This window comes from Prunus dulcis, chromosome 7 (genome assembly GCF_902201215.1).
Source record: "Prunus dulcis chromosome 7, ALMONDv2, whole genome shotgun sequence".
Lineage (NCBI taxonomy): Eukaryota > Viridiplantae > Streptophyta > Magnoliopsida > Rosales > Rosaceae > Prunus > Prunus dulcis.
The window spans coordinates 2,973,793-3,001,561 of record NC_047656.1 but is presented as its reverse complement, the minus strand read 5'-3'; the positions used below and the strand labels follow the sequence as shown (position 1 = coordinate 3,001,561).

At 40.3% G+C, this 27,769-nt stretch overlaps 1 protein-coding gene across 2 annotated transcripts; it reads right to left on the bottom strand.

Annotated features, from left to right (window-relative positions):
- Window positions 1-18,428: 18,428 nt before the first annotated feature.
- Window positions 18,429-27,552, bottom strand: LOC117633829 (transcription elongation factor SPT6 homolog). 2 transcript variants are annotated; one of them, XM_034367633.1, is made up of 17 exons: window positions 27,274-27,552; window positions 27,086-27,175; window positions 26,261-26,390; window positions 25,874-25,949; window positions 25,596-25,743; window positions 25,372-25,504; window positions 25,013-25,259; window positions 24,748-24,933; window positions 24,536-24,661; window positions 24,055-24,441; window positions 23,866-23,976; window positions 22,985-23,761; window positions 22,655-22,796; window positions 21,410-22,575; window positions 20,710-20,919; window positions 19,804-20,263; window positions 18,429-19,163 (listed from the first exon to the last, which is right to left on the bottom strand). In XM_034367633.1, the coding sequence occupies exons 1-17, from the start codon at window positions 27,302-27,304 to the stop codon at window positions 18,688-18,690; spliced, it is 4,896 nt and encodes a 1,631-aa protein (XP_034223524.1). In that variant the 5' UTR covers window positions 27,305-27,552; the 3' UTR covers window positions 18,429-18,687. The 2 variants fall into 2 exon arrangements, with proteins under 2 accessions (XP_034223524.1, XP_034223525.1); XM_034367634.1 differs by lacking the exon at window positions 19,804-20,263.
- Between the last annotated feature and the right edge of the window lie 217 nt (window positions 27,553-27,769).

Sequence of the window (27,769 nt, the reverse complement as noted above, 5' to 3'; positions counted from 1 at the left end):
ATGGGACTTTAATCTATGCAGTGTATTATCAATGTATCCAACTTGCAATCTGTAAAATTTGCGTTAATAATTCATGGATACATACAAGCCATTCTTTTGGAACGGACTTATCTCCCCATTTGGTTACCTTTCAAGATAAAATATCAAATAAGTATATAAGCATAAAATAACACAAGTATTGCTTACATCCTTAGGTGGGAGAAACTTTTCTCAAGTATCATTCAAGCTTGTATCGGCCCAGTAAATATAATGTAGTGCTTGATGATCTAGTTATATCCTGCAAGAGCAAAAATCACAATTCTTTTGCCTCTGTCAAAACAAATAACCCTCAGAGTTAGGATCACTTCATGGATTCTTTCTTCAGATGTTCATTCTAAAGAAATAAAATCTCTTATGAACAGAGAGTTACAAAAAGAGAAAAAATGCAAAAAAAAATTGTGATATTGATTGCAAGATAAGGTAAGCAATCAGAGAAGGAAGCTGGTGGGAGCAGACAACAAGCTCTCATTTCTCCTAGTCTAGAAGGACCTCAGGAGATTAGAGCATAAGGTCGCCTTCACAGTTCCCTAATGCAGCGGAAACGTGATCAGGGATAGTCTCGCTTCCTGAATGGATGATCAGAGATAGTCTTGCTTCTTGGGCATATTGAGTGCTTACTAATAAGAAAAACAAGTAGATATCGCATCACTAGGTATGGGGAAAACTGGATGTCTTCTGCAAAGAAAATTTCGTTAGTAACACATTTATACACAAATACAATGAATAGGTAGAACCGGTGAATTTTAAATTAACCATAGGAAAATTGCGAGATTCTCGGGGTACTTTTGAAAAAGTAGCTCCGTGAAATCCGTAAAGCAAGATCGGCTTTGACGAAAATAATACTTGAAAATGCCGAAAGTGCCGACAGGCATTATTAGAGGCCGCGTGAAGTTTTGGAATCTGGGAAAGAAAAAGATAATATGGGGATCCGAGAAGATATTGGGATCCTGGAAATGTTGCCACATTTTCGTCTATAGATATTGCCTTTGCAAAACTTGATTGGAGCAACTGCGTTTCAACTCAACTTCCTTCATTTTCTGAAACTTTAGTTTTTCTAAGACTTTCTTCGAAACCTTCTTAAAATGGCTTCCTCTTCTTCCTGCCCAAATTATTTCAATTTAAATGATGCTCCCACAACAACCAGTGACGCCAAAGTTTGGTGTCCATCCTTTGTATCCCAAAATCGTCATCTCACAGTTAATGATTCTGTGATGATGAATGATGCTACTGCTGTCATAGTAGCTAGGAATTTCATTACTCCAATGGATGAAATATTGTTAACAGGGAGGTCTGAGGAAGAGGCTATTGATGACTCAATGGCTTTTAGCATTCAGAGTGCTGCTTCTGTTTCTAACATGGCTGATCGTTTGCATGCTAGAGCAAACGAGGTTCAGAAGTTAACAACTGAAAATTCGTCTCTTCAAAGAATGCTTCATGAGTCTCAACAAGAGGTTGAGAAACTTAAAGGAGAGAATAATGCCTTGTTGAAACTGGTGAGTTCGTACTCTGTTGATACACTGAGAAGGCTAGACATGCTGCAGGTCTCCAATGAAAGAATTTTGGGAGACCACGAGAGGCTCATGGCTAAGCTTAAGAGGCGTCGTCCTCTTCCTTCAGAGGCTTCCAGAACATAATGTAATTTTATAGATTTTACAGGGCCTGCACCTTCATTGCAGGTGGAAAAAATCTATATGTTGTATGCTCCTTTCCTGTTATAATAATTGCGCACATTCTTAAACTTACACCTGTGGTTTTTACGTCTTTTCAAAATGACGGTTTGGAACCTTGTGCCTTATAGGTTCAAATAACCACATCGACTCTCCCAAATTTCATATTTCAACGCATGGTAGCCCGGAACTTTTGGCCTGGGCTAAACACAAACTCAGAATTTATTTGCCCTTTTCAAATGGACATGAAATATGAATTGAGTAAAAGCCACGATAATATCGCAATATAGTAGTGAAGAGCATTAACTACTATATACCCACAACTTCAAGTTCAGGATCTCTCATATATTTGGATCCATGGGCTTTCGACCCAGATATAACAAAATATGTGGGGAGCCTCAATTCATCATTTGAAGTTTATACTGATATTATCCATTTCACGGTGTATTCTTAACAACCGGAATTCACAAAATATATTTCTTCCTTGAGGTGTCGATTATAACAAAATCGAACTTTATTAAATTCATCATTCTCTTATGCCAAAGAAATATGTGGTGTACTACAATTTGCAATAATACCTCAAATGTTGTCCATTTAACTGTTGGAACTTTAGGTTCTCAACACTGTTAGATTTTGAACTTCAGGCCAAAATCACATATTCTCATGGTATGGACATTCTTACAATTTTTTGTACATATTTCTGGACTTCAAGCCCTTACATAATTGTCCATATTTTGAGGAACTTCTGGCATCTCATTTAATTGCTCATCCATGAGTTTAAGGAACTGCAGGTTCCCTTTTGTATATAGTGACGGTTTACCCAAAATGGTTAATATTTATGTATACGTCACTATTCATATATCCGGTACTATTCATCAAGTCATGAATACGTATCTATTCATGTGTACAGTACATTTGCCAGTACAGTTATCATCCATGTGTACGGCACTATGAACCAATACGGTACTGTTACATCATTAAGGAACCCCAGGTCCTTATTTACATGTCAGGGATCAAGGACCCTCAAGTCCAATCACATGTTTACAAATATAGTACCGGAGAGACTGCCAGCTCTCATATTAATATCATCATCAAGGATCTTCAAGTCCTGATGTAATTGTATGATGAGGATCAAGGAACTTCTGGTCCTGATCTGCATACTGTAAAAACTCATCATACAGCACAATTAATCCATAAAATAAATTGCTGGTAAATAAATTACTGGTATGGACGATAAACCCGCACCATACTTTAAATAAATGTAAATGTGCGGTAAAATAAATTTATAAATTAAATTGCTTGCTGTATGGACGTTAATCCCGCACCATACCTTAAATAAAATTAAATGTGCGGTAAAGTAAATTCATAAAGTATGAGGGTTAATTCCACATCATACTTTAAGTAAAAGTAAATTTGCGATAAAGTAAACGTGCTTGTATGGGCACTAATTCTGCCCCATACATTTAAATAAAAGTAAAGGCGTGGACGATAAACCCGCACCACCCTTTTAAATAAATACTGTCGTATGGGTAATGAACCTACACCATACAGTAAATAAAATGCAGTAAAGTAATTTCATAAAGTATGAGGGTTAATTCCACATCATACTTTAAGTAAAAGTAAATTTGCGATATAGTAAACGTGCCTGTATAGGCACTAATTCTGCTCCATACATTTAAATAAAATAAATGTGGAAATAAAATCACCACTAAAAATGTAAGAGGTGAAACCATCCATAATATTATATAAATTATTATACTATATGTTCTTATATTAATATATAATAAGAAAAGTAGGGAAAGTGATTAGTGGAATATCACGCATGCTCCAGGCTTTCAAATCAGTTGCCTTTATCCTGTCCCCAAGCCAATTACTTTCTTATTATTATAATATATTAAACCAAAGTAGCTTTCCAACGTAGTTTTGTACAGGTTTGAATCCATGCCCCTCTTTTTTCCACTGCTACCACTGTACCTGCACCAATTGGCTTATTAAATACTGTAGAGAAATAATAAAGTAATAAAAGCATAAGGGGCAGAAGGCTTATTGGATTTTTATTTATTTTTCTTTCTTTTGGTGGGTTTGCTGTTCTCAAAACAGGCTTTAGCACTTCTCCTTTCTGATATGGTGCTGCTCTGGGATCTCCATCGACATGGGCTCGAAGCCTCTTGCGCACCCATACTCAATTATAGCGGCTTATTGCTAGCTCACGTGATGTTCCTTTTGTTGGGTGTTGCCGACATGGGAGTTTCTAGCACTCATCTTGGGGTCAGTAGCAGAGAACACAGTGACATAGAGGAAAAGAAGAGTGGCTATGAACTCAGCTATGAGAGCTCTATAAAAGGACCATTTGGTGAGCTCCACTGCGTCGAAGAGTGGTGCAGGAGGTGGGTCATGGTGGTCCTTGGCCGAGAAAGAGCCTCTCTCTGCAACACTCGGGCATCAATGGTGTGCTTATCGTTGAGGACCCTATCGAGCACAGAGGGATCAGAGGAGACAACGAAGCCGAAGCCCCTGGGCCGGCCAGTGGTCTTGTCGCGCATGATGACGGTCTGGGTAGAGGACGTGGTAGGGTCGTCGTGAGTGACGGCGTTCCTCCATGGCGGCGGCTCACCGTTGGCGCGCAAGTACTTGCTGCACCACGTCCGCAGCTTGAGCTGAAAGCCGTCGCGTTTGTCTCCCACTCGAACTTGAAGCCCATGCTCTTGTCGGCTTCCGCCTGGAGCACTTTTCTGCCTGTCATGCCGAGGAGGAAGGGGTGGTCGGCGGCGGCGAGGTAGAGGCCGTGACAGCTCTTGAGGCGGACGACGTGGGATTTGTTGTCGACGAGCTCGACTGTCCATCGAGCTTTTCGGGAGGCGCCGTTTCGGCTCTGGTGCACGGACTCTTGGTTGTCGTCTGCGACGAGGTACTTGTCGAGGTGACTGCGGAGCTTCACAGCCTTGGTGGTGTTGAAGAACTCCATGGTGATGATCAATGATCAAGTTGAGAGTGATGAAGATGAAATTGATTATAGTTGTGGGATTTTAGTAAGAAGAATAAAAAAAAATGGAGAAATTCAGAGAGAGAGAAGGTAGCATTGGATGGAAGGAGGGATAAGATATCTGGGTTTCATCAGAGAATTCAACTAGTATTGTTAAAGCGAATTCGTGCTGATAACGTGTTATAAAACCAAAGAATTGAGGAGAGAATTTAGAAGCAGAGAAAACCCCTCAGATTGGTTTTTCTCTTCAGTATATTATCTATCTCTTTAATTACAAGGAGGGGTGAACCCTTTTGTAGGCAAAGCCCCTTCCAACATGTGGTGGGCTCCACCTTATCATTTACAACACTAAGAGTATACTAACCCCCATTGTAAAAATATAGTTGAGTAAAACTGAATATCTAAACTACCTTTTGGAGCATATTGAAATCAACGCATTTACATATTTATATAAATATATACAATCCTATTCAAGATCAATAAAACTTTGCATGGAAGCACTGAAATCAAAATCTTGCATAAAAACACTGTAATCTAACTTGCATAAAAGCAATGTACTCAAACCTTGCATAAAAGCACTGCAATCAATTAAAACTACCACTCGGATGTACCCCTGTAATTCGGTCAATTCCCCTGGCAGGTCTCGGTGACACAAAGTCTATCCGAGCCTCAAACTGACAGGATTCAGGGGACCATAGTCAGCCTGATCCGCTGGCAGGTCTCGGTGACACGAAGTCCACCCGAGCTGCAAACTGGCAGGATTCAGGGGATCATAGTCAGCCTGATCCGCAATCCTGGCAGGTCTCGGTGACACAAAGTCAACCCGAGCCGTAAATCCTGGCAGGTCTCGGGACACCAAGTCAATCCGAGCCACAAATCCTGGCAGGTCTCGGGACACCAAGTCAATCCGAGCTGCAAATCCTGGCACTCAAGGTCCGGGCGTCCCCGAAACTTTTGAGGCAAATGTCAAGTGCACTGACAAAACTGAAAGTGAACTGGATGTCGGTAGACATCGGCATAACTGAGGGCAATAACCGTAGCTGGGTACTCACGGTGGTTTAAAATATATAACATTTCTGTAAAATCTGCTGAAGAACTGAATTTTTATTAAATCAAGAACTCTGAGAAAATATAATATATATAAATATTATAATATTTCTGAAAGATCTGATGAATAACTGAATGTTTATTAAGTTAAGAACTCTGCTATCATCAGAAAATATAAGGTTTCTGAAAAATCTGATAAATAACTGAATTTCTGTTAAATCTGAAACTATACTGCCACTTTATCTGATATAAATCTCAGACTCTGCTTTCTATAACTCTTTAGCATATTTCACTAAGCAATACAAAAATAAAGATATTTGGCTTCACAAACCATGCTAGGAAAATTCACTATCAATTAAACTTATTCAAGATCAAATAATGAAATTCATTTATATAAAATCATTTATAAAAGAAAAGTCCACTCACTCCTGGTCCGAGGTAGCTAGACCTCCTGAAGGTCTCTCCTGCGGGCCTGCCTGGTCCCGGGTGCCTAGGTAAACCATCATGAATATTTAATTAATAAAACTGCTCAGTATAAGTTTTTAAGTAAAACCCTAACCCCCCGACTTCTAAAAGTGCGTGCACTAACTTTAAAGTCATTTTTTCTGCCCACTTAGGCATTTCAGATGTTTAAAACCGTCTGAAAGGACCCGAAACTTCATTAAGCGATAAACTTCCATATTGGTTGATACGGAACCTCGTGGGGTCCACGACCTCCAATTACCAATCTGAGAGTTCCTTTAAGTTTCTCACAATTGAATAACCGTGTTCTGCAAGTTTGGTCTGGAACTGACGATCGGTTTCGCCACGATCGTGCAAATAGTAAAAGTTATAAACCCTAGCCCCAGGGTTTGCGATTTCGGAGTATCCGTGACTCCGATTCACAATCCGTCAAATCCTACACGATTCTGAAATTATCTAGAACAACATATCTGAAATTGAGCGTCATCCAACGGTTCGGCAGTATTGAACCCGGAAATCGCACAATATGGAAAATCCGTTCGAGGCCCAAACAGTATCCAAATTGAGATCCGCGAAATCTTACGCGCTCGTGACAACCTAAGGATCGCAACAAGACATAGTGCCACTGCACTACCCTCACCCACGTGCCGGCAGCGATGGGTGTCCAAAGCGATTACACCTCGCTGGCAAAACTTCAAACCATGGCCCCAAACTCCTACCCTAGGTAAAACACCATATTTGGAGCCACTTTTGTTCTTGGACCTACCCTAAAAAGTGGCCGGAAGTGGCCGAACACGGAGGCCGAAAATTGGCCAAATTTTCAAACTCAAAAATCCAATAGCTACACTGAGAATCGATCTATTCCTATCTAACAGGCAGCTAGAACAGCTCGAGAGGTTCAAGATCCATACCTGGGTCGAAGGAAATGGAGGCCGGAGGAGGGAGATCGACGACTTTGAAGTTTCGGTGAGTTCCCGTCGATTTTTCTCATTTTTTGGCCAGCACCAGCTGTGCCGCAGGAGGAGAAGGGTCGAGAAAGGAAGGGGAGACGACGGCGGTTCGAATGCCACGGCGGCGGTGTAATAACCCAAAACAAAATATCTAAAAATTAGGATTAATTTATTTTAGCAAAAAAATGATTTTGCCCTCGCATTATTTAATAAGGAAAAAGTTGACTTTTTGATCGAAAAGGAATTTGGCCATTCCGCTTACGCCTTTGCGTAGGGCATGGCGAAACGAGTTCGTAGACACGGAGTAGACTCGAATCGGAGTTGTAACGAAGAAAATACGGTCAAAATACCGCGAAGGGTAAAATGGTAAATTGAGAAAAAGTCAGATTTTTATCCCTTTCTCTCTCTCCTCCCCTCAGATTTCTCTCTCCTCTCTCTCTCTCCTCCCGATGGCGCGCAGCCGCTACCTCCCTCCCTTCTCGACGCCACACCGGCCGCCACAGGCCGAGCTGATCTCCGGCAAGGGTCTCAACCTAACCGCCACTCCCCCGCTGTCCTTCCCCGACCCGTCGCCGCCCCTGCACCGGCCGGAGTCGCCGGAATCGAGCGAAAAACCGCCGATTCTCACTCAAACTTCTCTCCTCTCGTTCTCCCTCAATTCTCCACCAAATCGTTCGAGTAAGGTATGATTTCTCAACTATTTTTCGTGCTCTAACTGATGGACGTATGGGTTTTGATCGATTTTCGCTCTAGAACACTCGATTTTCAACTTGAAAATTGGCCGAACTTCGGCCGCCGTGATCGGCCATTTTCGGCCACTTGTTGGGGTATGTCCAAGAACAAAAGTGACTCCAAATGGAGTGTTTTACCTAGGATAGGAGTTTGGAGTCTTGGTTTCGCGTTTTTCCGGCGACCCGTTATCGCTTTGGACACCCAAATTGCCCGCGCGTGTGGCGGCGCATGGGCGAGGGTAGTGAAGTGACTCTGTGCAGTTTTGCGATCCTCGTGTTGTCACGAGCACGTAGGATTTCGCGGATCTCGATTTGGAGTCCGTTTGAGCCCCGAACGAATTTTCCATATTGCGCGATCCTTGGGTGCTGTATCGTCGAGTAGTTGGATCGCACTCAATTTTGGATATGTCGTTCTACATGATTTCAGGATCGTGTAGGATTCGACGGATTGCGAATCGGAGTCCCGGATACTCCGAAATCGCGAACCCTGGGGCTAGGGTTTGAATTTTAAGCGATAACGCGATTTTGGCTAATCCAACCGTCCGTTTCGGACCAAACTCGCAGGAAATGGTTCTTTCTCAGTGAGGAACCTTTAGAGAATCTCAGATTTGTCATCGGAGATCGTGGACCCCACGGGGTTCCGGATCGGCCGGACTGACAGTTTTATTATGTTTCCGAGCATGATTAGTACAGTAATAGTTCTATAATTCTGTGCTGCTTACTTACACATACTAAAAATTTATAGAAACAGAGTTTGAGGTTTGAATCAGTTGAGATAGCAGCATAAGTTGAGATTACAGTTATTTCAGATTTTCTAAAGTAATTTATTTTAAAACCACCACGTACCCATTTTTATTTGGTGATTACCCTCAGATGGACCGATGTCTACGAACATCCAGTCTGTTTACAGTTCTGTCAGTGCACTTGACATTGCCTCACGAGTTTCGGGGATGCTCGGACCGTGAGTGCCAGGATTTGCGGCTCAACAGACTTGGTGTCCCGAGACCTGCCAGGATTTGCGGCTCGGCTGACTCTGTGTCCCCGAGACCTGCTAGGGTTGCGGATCAGGCTGACTACGGTCCCCTGTATCTTGCCAGAGCTACTCGAGTCGACTTGGTGTCATCGAGACCTGCCGGCGGATCAGGCTGACCATAGTCCCCTGAATCCTGCCAGTTTGCGGCTCGGTTAGACTTTGTGCCGCCGAGACCTGCCAGGGGATTTGACGGATGTTACAGGGTACAATTAGGTGGTAGTTTTTAAAAGGATTTTGGGCACTTTTATGCAGCTATTTCTTTCAGTTATTTTATACCAGCTTCCTCGATATTCATGCATGTTTTATATATCTTTATATATTTGTTCAGTTATATGAGTATATTCATCAATATATTTATCTATGTTTATTTGAATACCTCAGCCCTAATTATTTGTAAACGGGGGTTATTATATTCTAAATTGTTTTTACGAACATTATTTTTGTCCACTCACACCTTCAAAATTGTTTTTCGCCCCCAGGCCGTAGAAGTGAGCAGGCATCCACCACCGGGCCACTCTTAGCTTCCGCACCGCCAAGAAGCGTAGGATTTTATTGTAAAAGTTCGTGAAATCTTGTAAATTAGTAGAAAATACTCTGATATCTAGCTTTAGCGGGAAACTTGAACTGGTGAATGCTTGATTGTTTTATTCTGGCAGTTGGTGAAAATTTACTTGCTTGTTTGACAGGAGGAAGATTTTGGGTTTAGACAAAATACAGGGGAGACTCTGCCGACATTTTGGCCAGCATTTGTGCCCGACATTCGCCAGGTGTCGAACACGCACAGGACTTGGCTCGAATTCCAAAGTGGAATTGGGATCGGGTCATGTCAGGTGGTGCCCTGTGGCGGGGCCCGCGTCTCCTGGAAGGCGGCAGGACAAAAACGGGAGAGGAGAGAGAGAGATATCGCGCGAGGAGAGAGAAAGAGGCTGAGCTGGTTTTATAAATCCAACTTCGAAATATTTACGATTGTGCCACTGAGACTCTTTTGACCATAACTCTCTCGTTACAACTCCGATTCGGGCCCACTACATGTCTATGAACTCATTTCACCGTGCTCTACGCAATGGTGTAAGTGAAATTGTCAAATTCCTTCTCGATCAAAAAGTCACCTTTTTCTTAATAAAATATTCCGAGGGCAAAATTGTCTTTTCTCAAAATAAATTATTCCTTAATTATGAATTTTAGGTTTGGGTTATTACAACCTTGGGTTAGAGATGACCTTAGGCCTTCTCCAACCCATGAGGGGCTAAACCCAAATTTCCCCCTTCCAAAAAGTGACTATTTAGGTTTTGCTCTGACTCAAATCGTTTTTTCTCCCAACCCTCCGGACTCAAATTTTAAGTCCGCAACTTTATTTAAATTGTTTATGAATTGTTTAAGTCTTTTTTTTGTAGTGGATAACTTTTCTTCATTTAATCTTTTTAAATAACATCATAATTTAATTTTTTTAACAATTTGACCTAAAAAAATTTGAAATTCCATAAATTTTTTTAATGGAAACAGCCAGCATGTGGGCCCCAGGGATACTATTTGATTTTTTTTTTAAATAAAAAAGGAAACAACCAAAGCCGAACGACTCTAGCTTATAGTGCCGACACGTGGCCCATGCTACAGACAAGCCCATCAGGAAATGTAACCAACGCGGGTCCCACCATTTTTCAGAAGCACATGGGCTATGCCAAGTCCAGTGAATAGTATTGAGTCCAGGCAATATTTGGACCCATATTTGGGTCCAAAATTTGGGTTTTTCCAAATTTTGGGTTCTTCCTTTTCTTGGGTTGGGAGAGGTTTTGGGGGATATTTTGGGTTTGAGTCCAAAGGTTGGAGATGGCCTTAGGAGGGGAAAAAATTTGTGGGGAAAAAAAATTGTGATGCGTGTCCAATCTCACATTTGGAAATGTGCTATGAAGTTGTTGAGTAAAAGCATTTCCACCCATTTGTCATGACAAAAAGTAAGGTTGTTACTATTCATGTGAATAGTGCATGTCCTTGTAATTTTTTTGTTGGGTTTCCACCTATTGCCATGGAAAAGGACAATTATTATTCACTTTACATTAATTTTATTTTTTATACTTAAACGATTAATTTGGATAAGATTTTTGGTTGTCACATGTCAATATTTATTATAAAATTCACATCTAATATTTCAAATAAGATTTTCGGTTGCCACGTGTCCATATTTATTATAAAATTCACACTCAGATTTTGGATAAGATTTTTAGTTGCTACAATTGTGCCACGTGCCATCTCTATCTTCTAAATCTCTCTATAAAACAACAACCTCAACTCATTCCAATCATCTATCCTTTCATTTCTTAGATTTTACAAAACACATTCTACTTTCAATGTCTTACACGAGGAGGTTGTTGGAGAGGGCCGAGTGAGAAAATGAAGAATGAGCAAACATGTTGAAGAAGAAAGGAAGCGAAAGAATCGACTGCATGCACTATCTACACGAGGGATTACCTCTGCAAACCTATGCCTATGGACCTCCAAAAGCTTTTACAAAAAGTCGAGGCTCGAGGTTTCCCAGGTATGATCTGCATGCACTGGCAGTGGAAGAATTGCCCAACTGCCTGACAAGAAGATTATGGGAATAAGAAAGGCCAAAAAAATAATCATTCTGGAAGCCATTGCATCATTTGATACCTGAGTTTAGCATGCCTTTTTGGGAATTGCGGGATCTTAAATTGACCTTAACGTGCTCAGTCGATCTCCGGTGTTCAACGATGTGTAGAGAGGTCAATCCCCTCATATCACATATAAAATCAACAATACAATCTACTCAGGTAAATACTACCTAGCATATAGATTTTACCCAAGATGGAGGACATTCATCAAAACAATTCGGCTTCCCTAATTGGAGAAGAAAAAATACTTTGCTGCCTATCAAGAGGGTTATAGGAAAGGTGTTGAAAGGTGTTTTGGTATCCTCCAAGCTCGTTAGGCAATCATTAGGGGGGTTGCTCGTATGTTTGATGAAGAGGTGCTTCGGAGCATTATGATGACATGCATCATCCTCCAAACAAGATTGTGGAGGATGAGTATGATTATGAAGAACCAGAGATGTTCGAACATGATCCCATGAACACGACATTAACAAGAACGTTGGAGCAAATGGACAACCACTGGAGTACGAACCGTTGATTTGGGATGGTCGTTAGAACAACTATATGATTGATCATTATACAGAAATGCAATCTTTTTATGTTCACGAAAGACGTCAAGTTGACTTGATGGAGAACTTATGGGTGCTGAGAGATAATCACAGTCAATGAAGTCAAGTTTAATGCTCAGTTTTGAATTTGTTTGTGCTTTGTAACGAATTATGCTTTGTTTTGATGTATGCAATGTTTAAAATAAATAGTTATATTATTGAATACTTTCTTTTTATTCAATAAAAGACAAGCAATACAACTAATTAAGAAATACAACTAATTCAATAAAAGACAAACAATACAACTAATTAAGAAATGGCAACTCTATTAATACAACCTAATGGTTTTCATGATTTAACCAATCCGTGTTGCTAGGTCCATCGCCACGGAAAATCCTTCTTCTCATAACACCCTTTTGTTCTTGCGTCCAAAATGACTTTGTTTCAAGGGACATATGGCTCGTATCCATGGCCATGGTTTTTCGATATTTCTTGTCCATGTCTTGTTTGTGTGCATGCTCCCTTTCTCTTGCGAATGCTTCATCTCTTGCCTTGTCAGCCTCATCTCTTTTCATGTATCTCTCAATTCTCAGTGTGCCATTGATAGCAATTTGCTCCAAATTTTTTGCACAATCAATGTTCAAAGTGCTCCCTCTGTTGGCTTTTGCCGCCTTTCTCCCAATAAGCCTTGGCTCCCTTCGGATTGGTGAGTCTTGATTCATCGGGGAGTCCAATGGCAAATCCGATGCCGGTAAATCATGGAGCGGCGTCACATTCAACACAACAGTTAAACCCATGAGAATAATTCAAAATCTCGAACAATTCTTCACAACCTCCCAACATTGTGATTGTCAAAAGGCTTTTTTCCTTGACCAATGACATCGAATCACATTTGTGCTTGCATAATCTATAATAATAATAAATAAATAATTAGAAATGCAAGAAAATATATTTAAAAAAATATATGACATTAAATTTAATAAAATGGCAATTACAAAAAATTTACCTCCTTGCCAAGATTTTTGCCGCTTTGAATGTTGTCCCTCACTTTTGCCAACGCATCTCTCCATTTCCCTAACTCTTTATTCAAAAGTTTCCACCTACTAGCCAGGGCCATTACCCAAGGGGCCAAGCTCAATCTTTCACAAAATTCTCCATTAATTTTTCTTCACATATGAGAGAACTTCATCTCACTGTCCGTGATCAGGCAATGACCAACTTGTATCTAACACTCACACAACAAAACATCTTCCTTGTCAATGACCCTCTGGCTTCGATGAAAGATGCCATTTATTTTTTTACACAAATGAAATTTAGTAGTAAAAATTTTTGTGTGAAAAGTGAATAGTATTGGAAGGAGAAGAATTTGTATGAAGATTTGGTGTGGAAAGTGAATAATATTAGTAGGTATTTATAGAAAAAAAAATATTCAAAATTTTTTTGTATTCTTTACAAATTTTTTCGATTTTTTTTTTCGTCATTGGGTGACAGTGGAAGAATGGATCAGACACTCAGAAAGCGCCATGTGGCGTCTATCCGTTGGAGGAAAATAGGCACTAGTGTCAGTAACGTAAATTCAATTTTTTTAAAAAAAAAAATTGGCATGCATGACGTGTGCGGTCCCCGAGTGTGCGTCAAACGCCAATGGTAAAAAATTAAAATTCGTGCACTGACGTCACAGCCCTCATGCAAGAGACCGGGCTGATTTTGCGTTGGGCCTTGCCGTAATTGGTGGAGCCGAGCTCTTGCCGGGGCAGGATTTGCACGTTGGAAATGGGATCACGGGCCTAGACCCCCTCTTACTCTGGCATGCACTGGAAATGCTCTAAGCGGGCTTAGGAATTTAAAACTCACATTCAACTAGCACTATTCATAGGCCGTGGTTATTAATACGACTCCTTGACTATAGGGGTAATGTGGATTCGTAGTCATGAATTTTGAATTAAAAAAAATATATAACTGGTCTGGTACAGTTTTGGTAGGCTTTGACTTTTTTAGGTCAAAAAGCAAATGAAACTAGCTGGTTGGAACTGCTTCAATGTTGATCACCAATTTTCCAGTTTAAATGGCAACCCCCACTAGGTAAGTGTTCACGTTCAATATTAAAAAAGCAAAGTTTATTGGATTAGTGTGCCTTCTCCCATGCTAGGGTTCATCACTAGGCTAAGATTTCAAATGTCAAGGCTCGAGCCTAGATGGGCATGGCGAGGCAACCTGCCCATGGCAAGAAACTGGTTTAGGGAGGGCGGGGCCACCCACGGCCTAGACAGTCTGGGACTTTTTCTTTTGTTTTTCTAAGTCTTTTATAACTTTGCATTACAAAAGAATGAGAACACCACCACCACTAAGGAATGAGAGCACCACAGCCAAAGACTGAGGATTTAGAGAGATTGAGAAAATTGGACTTTAAATTTGAGAGAATAAATGAATAAGAGCACCACTACCAAAGGAATGAGGTTTAGAGAGATTGAGAATAAAGCTTGACAAGTTAGAAAATTGAGTGAATAAGTATATTATTTAATTGAGTATTATATTTATGGGTGGCCGGGCCGGGCCGGGCCTAGACAGGCTCAAACGAGTTGGGTTGCGGGCCGGCTTAATGTTTCAAATCGTTAGTCCAAGTCCTACTCAATTTTAGAGTAGACCTAAACAACGAACCCGACCAGACTTTGGCCCATTGCGACTTGAGCTACCCACCGCGAGCCAAATGTTGATCCATATCTCATGCCTTGCAAGTAGGTGTGGCAATGGGCCTTACCGTATCGGGATAATAAACATGTCAAGAATGCTCAAATCAAACCCGACCCATTTAATAAACGTGTCATGTTGGGTTCGGATCGTCTTAAATAAGTTATTAAGCAGGTTACCTGGTTAATAACCTATTTACTAATTCCTAGTTTGCAATAGATTCGTACACTTGCAGGTATTTATTGTTGGATGATTAGCACATTAATTTATGTCATTAAAATTAAAATATAAAAATAAAAAATAAAAAGAGAAAAAATTAGAAAACTATTTATTTCACATTTATAAAAATAAAAATAAAAAGAGAAAACAGGGACTACATTAATTTTTAAAAAAAAATAGCAACAACATCATGGCGCGCTTCTTGATTCTACAATATGAGCCTTTAGTTTGGCCCTCTGGACCTCCTCTTAGGTTTTCACGCACAGCTTCTTGTGTCTCATCACTTAAGCTCCCAAAGATCCTACCCTTGGCTTGAGCATAACTTGTGTCGTGATCTCGTTGCTTGCGTTTACCCGGTCGATCCAGGGTCTCCAGCTGCTTTTGCATATCTTAAGAGTAAAAATCTACCACCTTTGATAGTTTTTAATTCTCTTCCTGTAATATTTCAAGATAGTGTTGATTCGCCTCCACCGTCTTTTCCCTCTCCCTCTTTAAACTCCTTATAACACTCTGATAATCTTCAACCAAACTCCGCTCTACCACTGTTGAGGCCCAAAAAATCCAATGATAGGCCCAAATATATTCTCGGCCCAATGCGATACCTTACTGAGAAGAAACCTAATTTGGGCACATGAAAGTTCATCATACACGTTCATATAAGTCGTGATCCACGTGCCATGCCAAGCAAATATGTAACATGTCATGCTAAGAGTTGTATCAAGCGCTGGATCTATGATCCCATGCTAATTATCCAGTCACGTGCCGTTTTGACTCACCATAGCCCTTTACAATACGATGAAATTCGAGCACGAGTACGCCAATCGACATGCCATGTCAAGCGGAAAACCCTTTATTTTACACCTAGCCACACTACAAGCTTAAGTGGGCCCAAGCCACACAAATGCTGGGGGCTTGTTGAGTGGATTGGGGTATGGATGGTTATGAGCATGCATGAGGTCCATTGATGAGCCAAGAAGTGGAAGTTTTGGGCTGCTTGGGAGCCCCAAAACTAGAGCCCATTTCTTGAGCCTAAATATGTGGGTAAGCATGAAAAAGAGAAAATGGTAGCCCATTATCTTAGAAAATTGGCCCATCACCTTAGTAAAAATAGTCCATCACTTTAGAAAGTTGGCCTATCCCCTTAGTAAACTAGCCCATCACCTTAGGGAATGGCCCAAGTGACTTGGAAAATATCTGAAAGTCTCCAGCACAGGGCTGGAGACAAAACCACAATAGACCACCTAAAGAACCAAAAGGTATTTGCGTGTGCAAGCTGCTCGGAGTCTCCAGCACATGGCCAAAGATAAACCCAACACAATCCATCCAAAAAACCAAAGGATACTTAAGCAAAACACCCATCAGACCAACACCATTACCCACTCCTTTCTCCCACCAGCTATTGCCATAAAATGAAGAAGAAATGGTAGCCCAAAATAGGATATGGTTATAGGGACAGCTGCGGGAAGGCTCTAGAGCCTCCAAAAATCTTGTCTCTGTGTATTTTGACTGAGGAGGATTTCACAAAATGGGGATGAATCAAAGGAAGAGAAGAGAAATTGAGGGATAGACTTGGCAAATTTAGGAAGAACCAACAAGGGTTTCTTAGGAAAAAGGAGCTCCCAATGCATATAAAAGGGGGGCATCTCCTACCCATCATCTCCCAGTGCCTATAAGCTTTCGTCAAGCTACCGGAAATTTGCTAAAACTACTCATTCTTCCATCTTCTTCCTCTCTCTCCCAAAACCACATCCAGAGAGAGCAAGCAACACCTCTCATCACTAGAACCCTTCAATTTCAAGTCATGTTCTTCCATTGCTTCCACTTTTCTTTTCTAGCAAAACACTCAAGAGCCTGACAAAGCTTTCGTCAAGCTATCGAAAATTTGCTAAAACCACTCGTTCTTCCATCTTCTTCCTCTCTCTCCCTCAACCCACATGGAGAAAGAGTAAGCATCACCTCTCGTCCCTGGAACCCTTCAATTTCGAGCCATGTTCTTTCATTGCTTCCCCTTTTCTCTTCTGGAAAAACACTCAAGAGCTTGACGAAGCTTTCGTCAAGCTACCAAAAATTTCTAAAACCATCCATTCTTCCATCTTCATCTTTCCCTCTCTTTCCCCAACAAATCCTCCCAGAGCCTCTGTTTCTCATAGGAAACCCAAGCCTTCTTTTTCTCTTGCCAAACTCATGAATGCTTAACTCCCATGCCACAAGCTTCTCAAGCCAAGCCTAAATATTTATCTGTAAGCAACTGTTGGTTTTGTTGGTGAAGGAAGCCAATGTGTTTCCTAAGGCTCCACGAACCTTTCGAAGCACTCTTAAGGTCTAATTTTTGAACTCAGACACAGGGGGCAAATCCACCCATTTGCTCTTTTACAGCAACCCAGGCCCATCTTTAGCTGCCAGAACAAAAAAAACCCTCACAGCCACCAATTGAGCTCTTAGCAACTGCACCTCATGGGATTTGACAATGAGGCGATGCCCCACACTTGCGGCAGAGTGTCATGGCATCACTCACCACCAGATTATCATTCGACATCCCCAGCACGCACACATCTCTAGGAGTCACCAAACTCCTTGCAATTCCAATGGCAACATCCTTGTCAAGGAGTAATGAGTGGTTTACAATAACTGGTCCTCTTGAGGAAGCAAAGTATGGCATCCACACTAGTGCAGCCCCTTTCCCCCATGTCTGTGTTGGCGGCGAGAAGAGAGAAGGAAAAGAAAGGGAAAAAAAAAAAAAAAAAGAGGAGAGAAGGAAAAGAAAGAAAATTTGGAAGTGTATAATTGTAATATTTATTATAGTCTAATAAAATTTAAACAGGTTAATGGGTATTTAAAAGGGTTGGCGGGTTAACCCGAAACTCACCCGTTTATTAAATGGGTCATAACGAGTTGACCTGAAAATTACCCAATTATTAATCTTGCGGGTTCTGGTCGTGTTTTTCCTGTGCGGATTTTGAGTTGTGTAACAGGTCGGTATCAGAAATTTTCACGCCTACTTGCAAGGACGCCAAGCTGAAGTAGGCTCCTTAACACTCCAAAAGTCACACAGGTTTAGACGAGATTTGGGATTGTTGCAAGAACTCAACATGAGATCCCCTCATTGACCCAAATTTGTTCGTTTTAATGCCTAAACACTACCCTCCAAGTGAGAAATTGACTTGATTTGTTCTTTTAGCAATAAGGACTTCGATATTTATCTAGTACAAGCAAAAGACCAGGGCAGAGTGTTTTTCATTCATTAGGAGCGCAACAGTTGGAATTAGTGGAATTTTGCTTCCACAATTTCCAAAAACTTGTACTTCACATCAACGCAACACAAGTTATGACAATTATCCGTGCACCTGAATCCAGGTACAATTTTCATTCATGGTAATCTCTATAGTGCTTGCTTTGTGGAATGGATACTTCAGAAATGTTTTTGTCATGAGAGAGAGAGAGAGAGAGAGAGAGAATGAGAAATTTTGTACAGTGCATTTAATAATATAGAGATTCGTACAAGGCAGACGTGAGATATATTCCATTACATTTCTTTGCCACAGCAAAAATTCCTACGAGTTCGCATAACTGGGCTAGTGTCTTTTATGGTCAAACAGAGTCAGAAAGGGTAAAGGGGATTCAAGAACCATATACAAGAGCAGCTTCCAAACCATCCCTCACAGATTGGTCGCGGGAAAACTGTTGAGGGTGGGACAAAATGTACTAGTCTCTTCACCAACCACCGCCACCGCCTCTTTTGGGTTCAGAACCCCATCCTGAAGACCCATTATCCGAACCTTTTATTTTCGGGTCTGAACCCCATCCTGAAGTCCCATTATCAGCAGCAGCATCATTTGCACCAGCTCCACCCCACCCTCCTGCTCCACCACTTCCTTGACCCCAGCCACTGCCGCCACCCCAATTGCTGCCTCCACTGCCACTTCCACCAGCACCCCAACCACCAGGGAAAGCTTCCCTTCCAGGTGAGTTTTGGACCTTTGCACCAGGAAAGTTGCCCAAGCCATCATCCCTGTCTTTGGAATCTGCACCCCATGTTGGAGCATCATAACCAGAATCCTGCCTCTCATTGCCGGTGCTATTTCCTCTGTTGTTATATGTTCCTCGACCACGGCCACGGCCACCATATGGTCTAGGTAGGCCACTTGGATGTCCATCTCTACTGCCACCATTTCTGTAATCATTTCGGCCTGTAAAGTTAAACACAAAAAAGTAAGTCCATTAAGTCTTGATAAAGGATGCAAGGATCAGACACGAAGAAAAAAAAAAAAAACAACAGAAGCAATATGAGTCTGGTGTCATTACGGACAGGATAAAACAGATAATCAGCGCGTATCTCTATAATACATGACAGACGGGCAACAAAATTAAACCAACAAAGGCGACTGAAAATTTTGTTGAAGAAAGTACAGCAGGGACCAAATGAAAACTAACCAACCAGCAAACTGAGGATGAGAGCCAAAAAACAAAAAAACAAAAACCACTTGGCTAATTAAATGTGCACAAAAGCCATAGAGCAATGAACCTTAATTAGAGTTTTCCATTCAGTTGGCCATATTGTGCAGAAAGAAACATCTTGTAAAGGGCAGTCCATATTCCAAGTGTAGGGTGTTCTAGTCAAATTGTTCAAGTTATATGCAGAAACGTGACCTTTTTTTTAAATCTGTTACAGCATAAATACCTAATTTTAACTAATAGCTTTTAGTGATTTATTCGGTACTTCCATTCTGCTGATTGAATTGCAACAAAACAGTTACACCCATGCAAATGTTGATGCTCATCAAACATAGAAGTTGCAAATCCTTGTTGCATTCTTTTGGTAGACTTCACCTGTTCGTGAACTCGGCGTAGATGACCGATCCCTGTCAAAAGACTGGCCTCTCCAACCACCCTCATTAGTTGAACCACCAGTTGCAGGGCTCCGCATTGGCACCATAGCAGCAACTGATCTAATTGATGGTCCTGACTCATGCTGAGGGTCATCAATATGGCGCTGAAAATATGCTACAAGCCGATCAATGTCCTCAAACATCCTTTTTCTGAATTTGAATCCCTTAGGATATAAACCAACATACTCATGGTGTGGATTTGTACTCCGTATATAGGTCAGAATGAAAGTGCCTGGATGTTCATGCGATATCCCAAAACAATAAACTATCCTCATAGGATACTCCAACTTCTCAATCTTCAAAAGTTCATCAACCTCTGCTTTTGCGCCCCTCTTGAACTTGCGATAATTTAGCATTGACTTCAAGTGAGCTACTAAAGGATCAACATAACGATCCATTACCTGCATTTTTTAATTAGTCAACAGGCACATCAGTACTCAATTCAATGGTGTTCCATCAAATTTCTATCCCTCAAAATTGCATGAGCAGCCACCTTTTAACATCTAACTACAACAAGCATATGATAACTGTTTTGCTTCAGAACAAGATAAGCATACAAGTTCAAATATTTCTACGAACCCGTACTTCAAAAATATCTAAAGCTTTCTGTTGAGCAAGTTCAACAACATTTACAGCAATCCATAACACTAAATCTGTGCTTTCTTGTCCAAACTCTAACCAACCATGATTCAAGCCTTATGAAATTGTATATAGGTCAATTACATTGGCTAAAAGCTAAAAGAAACTCAGAATTAAGAACAATTGACGTTCAGTAGTTATAAACCATGACAAAAGTAAGACAACTGAATACAGTACTCTTAGAACACATCGTTTTTAAAATACTAACCTCATCCAAATCCTCAAATGTGTCCTCCCCAATTTTCAGGGTCTTACCAATGCGGAGTAAGCTTGTGATGTCCTTATGGTCCTTTCCACCTTCAACTATGTCTTTGTGAGCATAAACTCCATCGTAAACCTTGAGAGTTAAGGTTAAATATGAAGGCCCACGAGAACTAGGACGAATAATACTTTCCCCAGGATCCTTATCAGACAAGAACTGTTACATAACAGATTACACTATTTCATAAGACAAATGGTTCAGGAATATGAATAATTCAAGCACTGAATGATCCACTACAAAGATCAAGATAATATAAAGAGTACGTAATAAAACTAAACCTTAGACTACAGAGGTTACAAATCAAAGCAATAAAATAATTCAAGTCCTAGGAGCATGAATGGTAGAAAATATGGAGAGAAAATCAAAGGAAAAGTTGTTGTTTCAGAATCCAAATGAGAGACCACTTCCTTCACATACTCAAGAACTAGTATTGAAGTCAGCACTGTAAAATTTGGTCAAACCTCCTTTAACTCCACGAGACTTACATGTTGAGGCATAGCATAACCCAGAGGCATATGATAAAAAATGATGCAACTTCATTTTAGGTAAAGAAGTCTAATGACCAACAACAAATTCCATAATATAAATCAATCAAACAGATAAACTGAAACATCAGATATCAATAAAAGAATTATTAAGCACATACCTTCATTGCTTCATCTGCAGTTATATTCTGGAAACGAGGATGAACAATCATCCTTGGCTTGAAATGCTTCTTTGCGAGCTCCTTCTCCTTATTAGCTTTCTCTTGCTCACTCTGTAGACTTCTTCGGTCTTCATGGTAATAGGCATCAACATTCTGTGTGTTCTGATGTCGGTTATTTCTCAGCTCACTCTCTCTGCAAACTAGGAACACTTGATACCTATTCTTTTGAATCGATTTGATCTTGCAAGTGAGGATGTCACCCTCATTCAGTCTGTCAGATAACTCAGAAATATCCCTGGAATCATCTGAATAGTCTTCTTTCATAAGCATACCAGTCAACCCAGATTCAAGAGCACAAACTGCCCTTTGAGCTTGCACCCTGCGAACTGTGGCCTGCACAATTCTTCCTTCGGCAAGGGTATCCTCAGTTTCACCTGAAATCATATAGAACTCTTCATCCTGACTTGGTTCTTCATATTGTTTACGCCAATCCTGAAAACCCTGTATTAATTCTCTCCTTATATCACAAAATGTTTCTATCTTATTTTCACGCTTTTTGGTTTTAGCATACTCTTCAACGTCAAGGTTTTTTAGATAATTAGGTCGATCCCTGACATGCTCTATAGCCATCTCCAAAGCATCCTCCTCATCATTGCCACCATCCACATCATAAACATCTTTGGCCAATTCTTGTGCAAGAGCATAGGATTCTGGATGAATCCTCGTATCATCCAACAAATCAATAAATTGGCTGCTGCTAGCAGCCAACCCACTCCGCCGAACACGCAAGAAACCAACTGCATTGACAAACACCTTTTTACCAAGCCCGTGTGCTGTCACAAAATCCTTTCGAGTAAATATTGCGCCAGATCTTACCAACGATCTCTGCAAAGATGCTGCCTTTCTAGGTCCAAGCCCAGAAATAAATTGCAGTGGTGCAAATAACCATTCATGGCTTATAGCCAGATTTACGTCAAGGCCTACCTGGTTTGTGACATCTACCATGACCTGTTCAACCATCGCATACTTCTCATCTGGGGTGAGAAAGTTCTCAAAAGGATTGAGTTTCCAAGATAAGATTTCTCTTCCTGGTCCACAAAGTGTGGCAACCATTGCCAACGGATTTTGAAGATAACGCCCAAGAGCCACAGCCCTCTTGACAATGCCTGATAACACAAGAAAATAAAATCAACACCAAGAAATCTGCATGAACACATGAGATTTAGAAGGTTGGAAACATAATACCTGATTGTGCAGGTAACTGATCAGATGAATTCCGAGAATTTTCATACAGGCGAGACAAAGATTCATCCCCATATACAATGCTTAGGCCATCCATATCATGGCCAACGTCTCTAGGATTCTCCTCCACCATTTTAAAAATTATCTGATAATGGCAAGGATCAAACAAAATAAGCATGAAGTGTAATAATGAAAATATGAAATGTATATACTCTATACACACTAAAAGAAAATCCATCATAAGAAAACCCCTCACCTGACTTCATCAGACTATTACACTAGGAAATATCACTATATCGGCTAAAAAAAGATCATTACTGTAGTAACACTAACCTCATAAATATCATCTTTTAGGCGAACACAAGACAAGTTAACAGCTCCTAGGACAGCAACTTGTGGTTGATGATCAGTCATGAACTTCAAAACACGTTCTTGATCATTTTTCTTTCGTTGCTGATCATTAACATTGTGGGAGCGTAGAGTAAGGGACCCCGTGTAAAGTACATCTAGCACCTCCCCAGATGAATCTAACATCACAAAAGTAGTTGCTGGCTTCCCAGGGCCCCAACAGCAAGCCATGACCCTTGGTGCAGCTTCATCGTCTGAGCCGTCATTTTCCTTCCGCTGATATGGTCCCACAGAGACTTTATTCCAAAGAACCTTTCCATATTCCATGACTAACCAGTTCTTAGCTCTACTAGTCAACAAGGATCTTGCTTCTTTCTCCATTGAAGGCAAAAGAAAATTAAAAAGGGCATCCTGCAATATCAACTTCCGCTGCTCATTCCACAGTTGTGCAGATTTACTAACACCATCACTAAGATAGTACTCATTGAAGTCGCTTATCAGCTTATTTAATCTGTCTTCTGGCAACTTAATAGTAACTTGGAGAAGCTTCTCCTCTTCAGCCTTCTGGATAAGCAGCCATTGCGCATCCTCAAATCTATTTAATGGCTTTCTTTGCAACCATTTCACCCCTGCGAACTGATGAAAAGCATCTATTGCCACATTTCCATCAGGTGTTGGGCTTGTTGATAACTCAACAATATCCAAGTAGTTGCTTCGAACATACTTCCTGACACATGGCTCACAACTTATTTCAACAGCTGCCTGGAAAAAGACATAAAAGAACATCAGACCATTTATAACCAGACGTTATGACAAGGCATGATAGAGCTCACATTTCTACGAACTACAAAACTATTAACGCATACCATATGCCTAGCTCCTTTGAGCACAGCTTGAGGATTCTCAAACATTGCACATGTAAAGTCTGAAGCCATCTCCTCTGGGGTCTCCTTAGCATCCTCCAACTCATCCATTCTCTACAATCAAATTAAGCGTGAACCTCATATCTCTCGGTCAGCCAAAACATCTGAAAGTGAAAGACAAACCAAACTTACCATTTTTTCTAGAGATAATTGCAGTCCAAACTGCTCAGAGCTGTAACCAAACTTGCTTGCCACCTCCCACAAGCCAGCCTTACTGCAAATGCTATAAAGTGATTTCCTTTTGGGCCTCTTATACTGTCCCTCATCCACTCCTGCCTCACCCGGAGGGAAATGCAAGTTAAACTTGGTGTCAACATCATCAACCTCTCTCTCTGATTCTGCAGCCTTCAGCGACTTCATAATTGATTCAAAAAGCTGCTGATTTAAATTAAGTCTGGTTTCATCATATATACGTCGAGATTCTTCCTCAAATCGTTTATTGTAGTAAGATTGTAAAGCATTTTTCCGCTTCTGAAGCAACAGCCATTTTCTGTCCAGCTCCTTAATGGTCCAAAGCACCTATGTAGAAAAAGTAAACAGTTTAAACATATTTCTTGTTCGTTCTTTAATCTTATGCCAGCTTAACACATTTTAAAAAATCCATGACAAGTACCTTGTGCCACTTGAGTACAGATGGCCTGTCATTTTTATCCTGACTTTCATCTTCCAACTCAAGGTGTTCAGGATCTTTCAATAAGCTTAGGCACTCTTCTTTCCGATACATGGCAATAAAGGGAATCTGGAAACAAGGAGAGTGAGACACATTAATAAGATAAATATCAGATAAATTAACAGAAATATACCAACATTAATCAGAATACTAACGTCCAACTTCTGCACATGATGCAAGTCCAAAAATCTGATGATGTCATCCCTGCTTATAGAATTCCCCAAGCCTGTCTTGCTAAACAAAGGTACTGTACCACTTGCAAGTTGATTATAAATCCAGGTACTCTCATCATCCATACTAATTCTATCCAGTGGAGGAGAACCAGTGCTTTCCTCATATATCTACAAAGAAAATAATATAATACAGCTCATGTGACATGAAACCGGATATTATAGCATTATCAAGGGCAAGCCAAAGAACCTGCATTCTTTCCGGAACATCAAGCTCCCGGATCTGGTCATCCTTCTCTGTCATATACTTTTCAGAAAGAACAATTGGTTCAAATTCATCTTCAAGCCTCCTTTCCCTCCATTCACTGGAATCCAAACCTTGCTTACGGAGCTGCAGTAATTCATCAACATCACCAAATATTTCATGGGCTTCCTGCAAAGCAGAGGATGATACTCCTGGTGCCTGCCTAGATTTTTTCTTTTTAAGCTTCCTCTGTCTAAACAAGGAATTAACATCCACAAAAAAAACAAGTTGATTATTCAAATTATTAGAAAATTCAGTTCAAACCATAAACACAGGCATGGGCATACACAAACTGCACAAAATACCTCACAGGAGCTCCAGTCTCATCAAACTCTTCATCAACTATAAAGTCTGCCATTTCATCCTCTTCACCAACTTCTCCATCATCTTCTGCTTCTGCTGGTTCCTCTTCTTCAGCTATGTCCTCAAGTGGAGGACCTACATGGACACAGCATAATCAACAACAATAAACCAAATTTATACACTGACTATCCTACAAGTTTAGTTCTACATATGCATACATATATACCTTCATCATCACCAAATAAGGTACGCTTAAGCTTTTCCTCCGCAGTTCTTCCACTTTTACCACTACCAACAAACTCCTCCTCATCAGATAATCCACCAGGCTCCCCCTCACCATACCTCTGAGCTTTTTTCAGCCGCTTAAATTTCCCCTGGAAAGGTTTGGACAAGAAAAATAAGAGAAAGAAAGAATTCAAATCATAAACTATGTACATTGAAAAAGAAAGAAAAGCTTAAGTTACAAATTCAACAGAACCAGAAGAAAATACGGGCAGAGCTTACAGCCTTCCTTCGGGGGGCAATCACATTATTGTCCTCTAGGAGCTCATAGTCATCTTCATCAAGGACATACTCCTCTCTAGAATATTAAAGAGAAGAAAATAAGTTAATAAATGAATAACTATCCCTCTTGCCACACGATTTTAAAAGAAAAAGAAAATAAAAAGAAGATTTTCATTGACATTGCATTCATCTTCATCTGCAAATGGGAAAAAGAAAACCACTCTTATAACAAAGAAATTCAATTTTCTTCTGTTACCGCATAGTTCCAGTAGTCTCAAGTGAAATAAAAAAACACCACAGGTACCAGATTTTTTGTTTCCTGACATTTCACAATGAAAAGCTTCACAGATTTTAGAGAGACTACAGCTCAGGGTATAGAATATTCACTTTTTCTTTCTTTTCTTCTTCCTCTGCCTCTCTTCATCACTGTCTGCCCTATCTTCTTCCTCCTCTTGCTCATCTTCTTCATCAACATCATCTACTATAAAATCATCCTTCTCATATTCATCTGGCCCTTCTGCAAAAATCAATCATGACAATAATGTTATAAATGAAGCTAATTCAAAATTGATCCATGGTTAACTCTTAAGAGTAAATAAACAGATGAGACAGAGTTTGGAAGTCAAGAAAAATGACGAAGAACAAAACAACACTAATAACAAAAGTGAAAAACTACATCCAACAGCATGGGGAAAACAAAATAAAACAAACATGAACCAGAAAATAAATAAGGAAAAGGGAAGTATAAATGAATGATGAATCATTACAAAGAAATATCTATTCAAAAAAAGAATCATTACATAGAAATAAAAACATATCTAGCAATGACCAAACACGTTAACCAAATTCCAAGTTTCGAAAACGTGATCTTCAACAGAAAAGACACAAATACAAGGGATTAAGCAAAGACGAAACAGCCATCATTACATTGGAAAGTTAAATAAAAACGAAGAATCTTGATGACGAGTTCATTTCATTGCCCTACATTTATAGACATCCATACAAACCCCAATGCTTGCCCTAAATTTCCTCGAAAGAAACCACTCCAATCTTTGCAAACGAACAAAAGCCGAAACCCTAACCCTAACCCAAACCCAATTTCACCAATGGATCCACTAAACCCCCATATATTGACCAACATCGAGCTCAAAAATTTTACCCATAGAAAACTTCATGCATTTAACAAACGAATGAAGAAACAAAAGGCCGTACCTTCTTCATCGTCTTCATCGTCGCCATCCCGGTCATCGACTGCGTCGCCGTGATGGGGTTCCCTCTCGTCCTCGTCGAGCTCGACCTCATCTGAACAAACATCATAAGAAAGGCCGTGAGACTACGGTTAGGGTTAATTTTAGGTATGCGAGGTAAGAAAAAGAGGAATGAAGATGAAGCCGGGTTACCTTCTTCGTCAGAGACGACGGCTTTGCCCATGGTTTCAGTGAGAGAGAGAGGTAGTTTAGGGTTAGGGCAACGAAGGAAGTGCGGCTGCTAATTCACAAGGAATGTGGTTTTTGCTGAGTGTTGTGTCCTGTGAGAGAATGCTCACTCTCAGATGATTCCGAGCACCAGAACAAATATGAATATTTGTGACGTGCGTTGTGGGAGAGGGGGGCGTGGGAGTTGGCTCCAAAAAGTAAATAAGGGCTGTTTGGTTAGAGAACTCAAAAACTGTGATTTTTTTTAGAACTAAGGAGTTCTCTATGTAATTTGAAAACTGTTTTTAAACTTTTAAAATTTGAAAACTGTTTTTAAATTTTTAAAATTTGAAAACTTGTTTGGTTGAATTCTTGAAAACAAATTTATTTTTTTATAATTAATCTATATATATAAAGCAAAAGGCAGAGAATGGTGAAACATTCAAAATGCCAGAAATTGCCCTTGATTAATGCAAACATT

Coding starts and splice junctions, on each gene's coding strand:
- LOC117633829 (XM_034367633.1), bottom strand. CDS start 27,304: ATGGGCAAAGCCGTCGTCTCTGACGAAGAAG. Junction 27,176..27,273: donor CGTCGTCTCTGACGAAGAAG/GTAACCCGGCTT, acceptor ATGTTTGTTCAG/ATGAGGTCGAGCTCGACGAG. Junction 20,920..21,409: donor CTGCAGATGAAGCAATGAAG/GTATGTGCTTAA, acceptor GTTATGTAACAG/TTCTTGTCTGATAAGGATCC.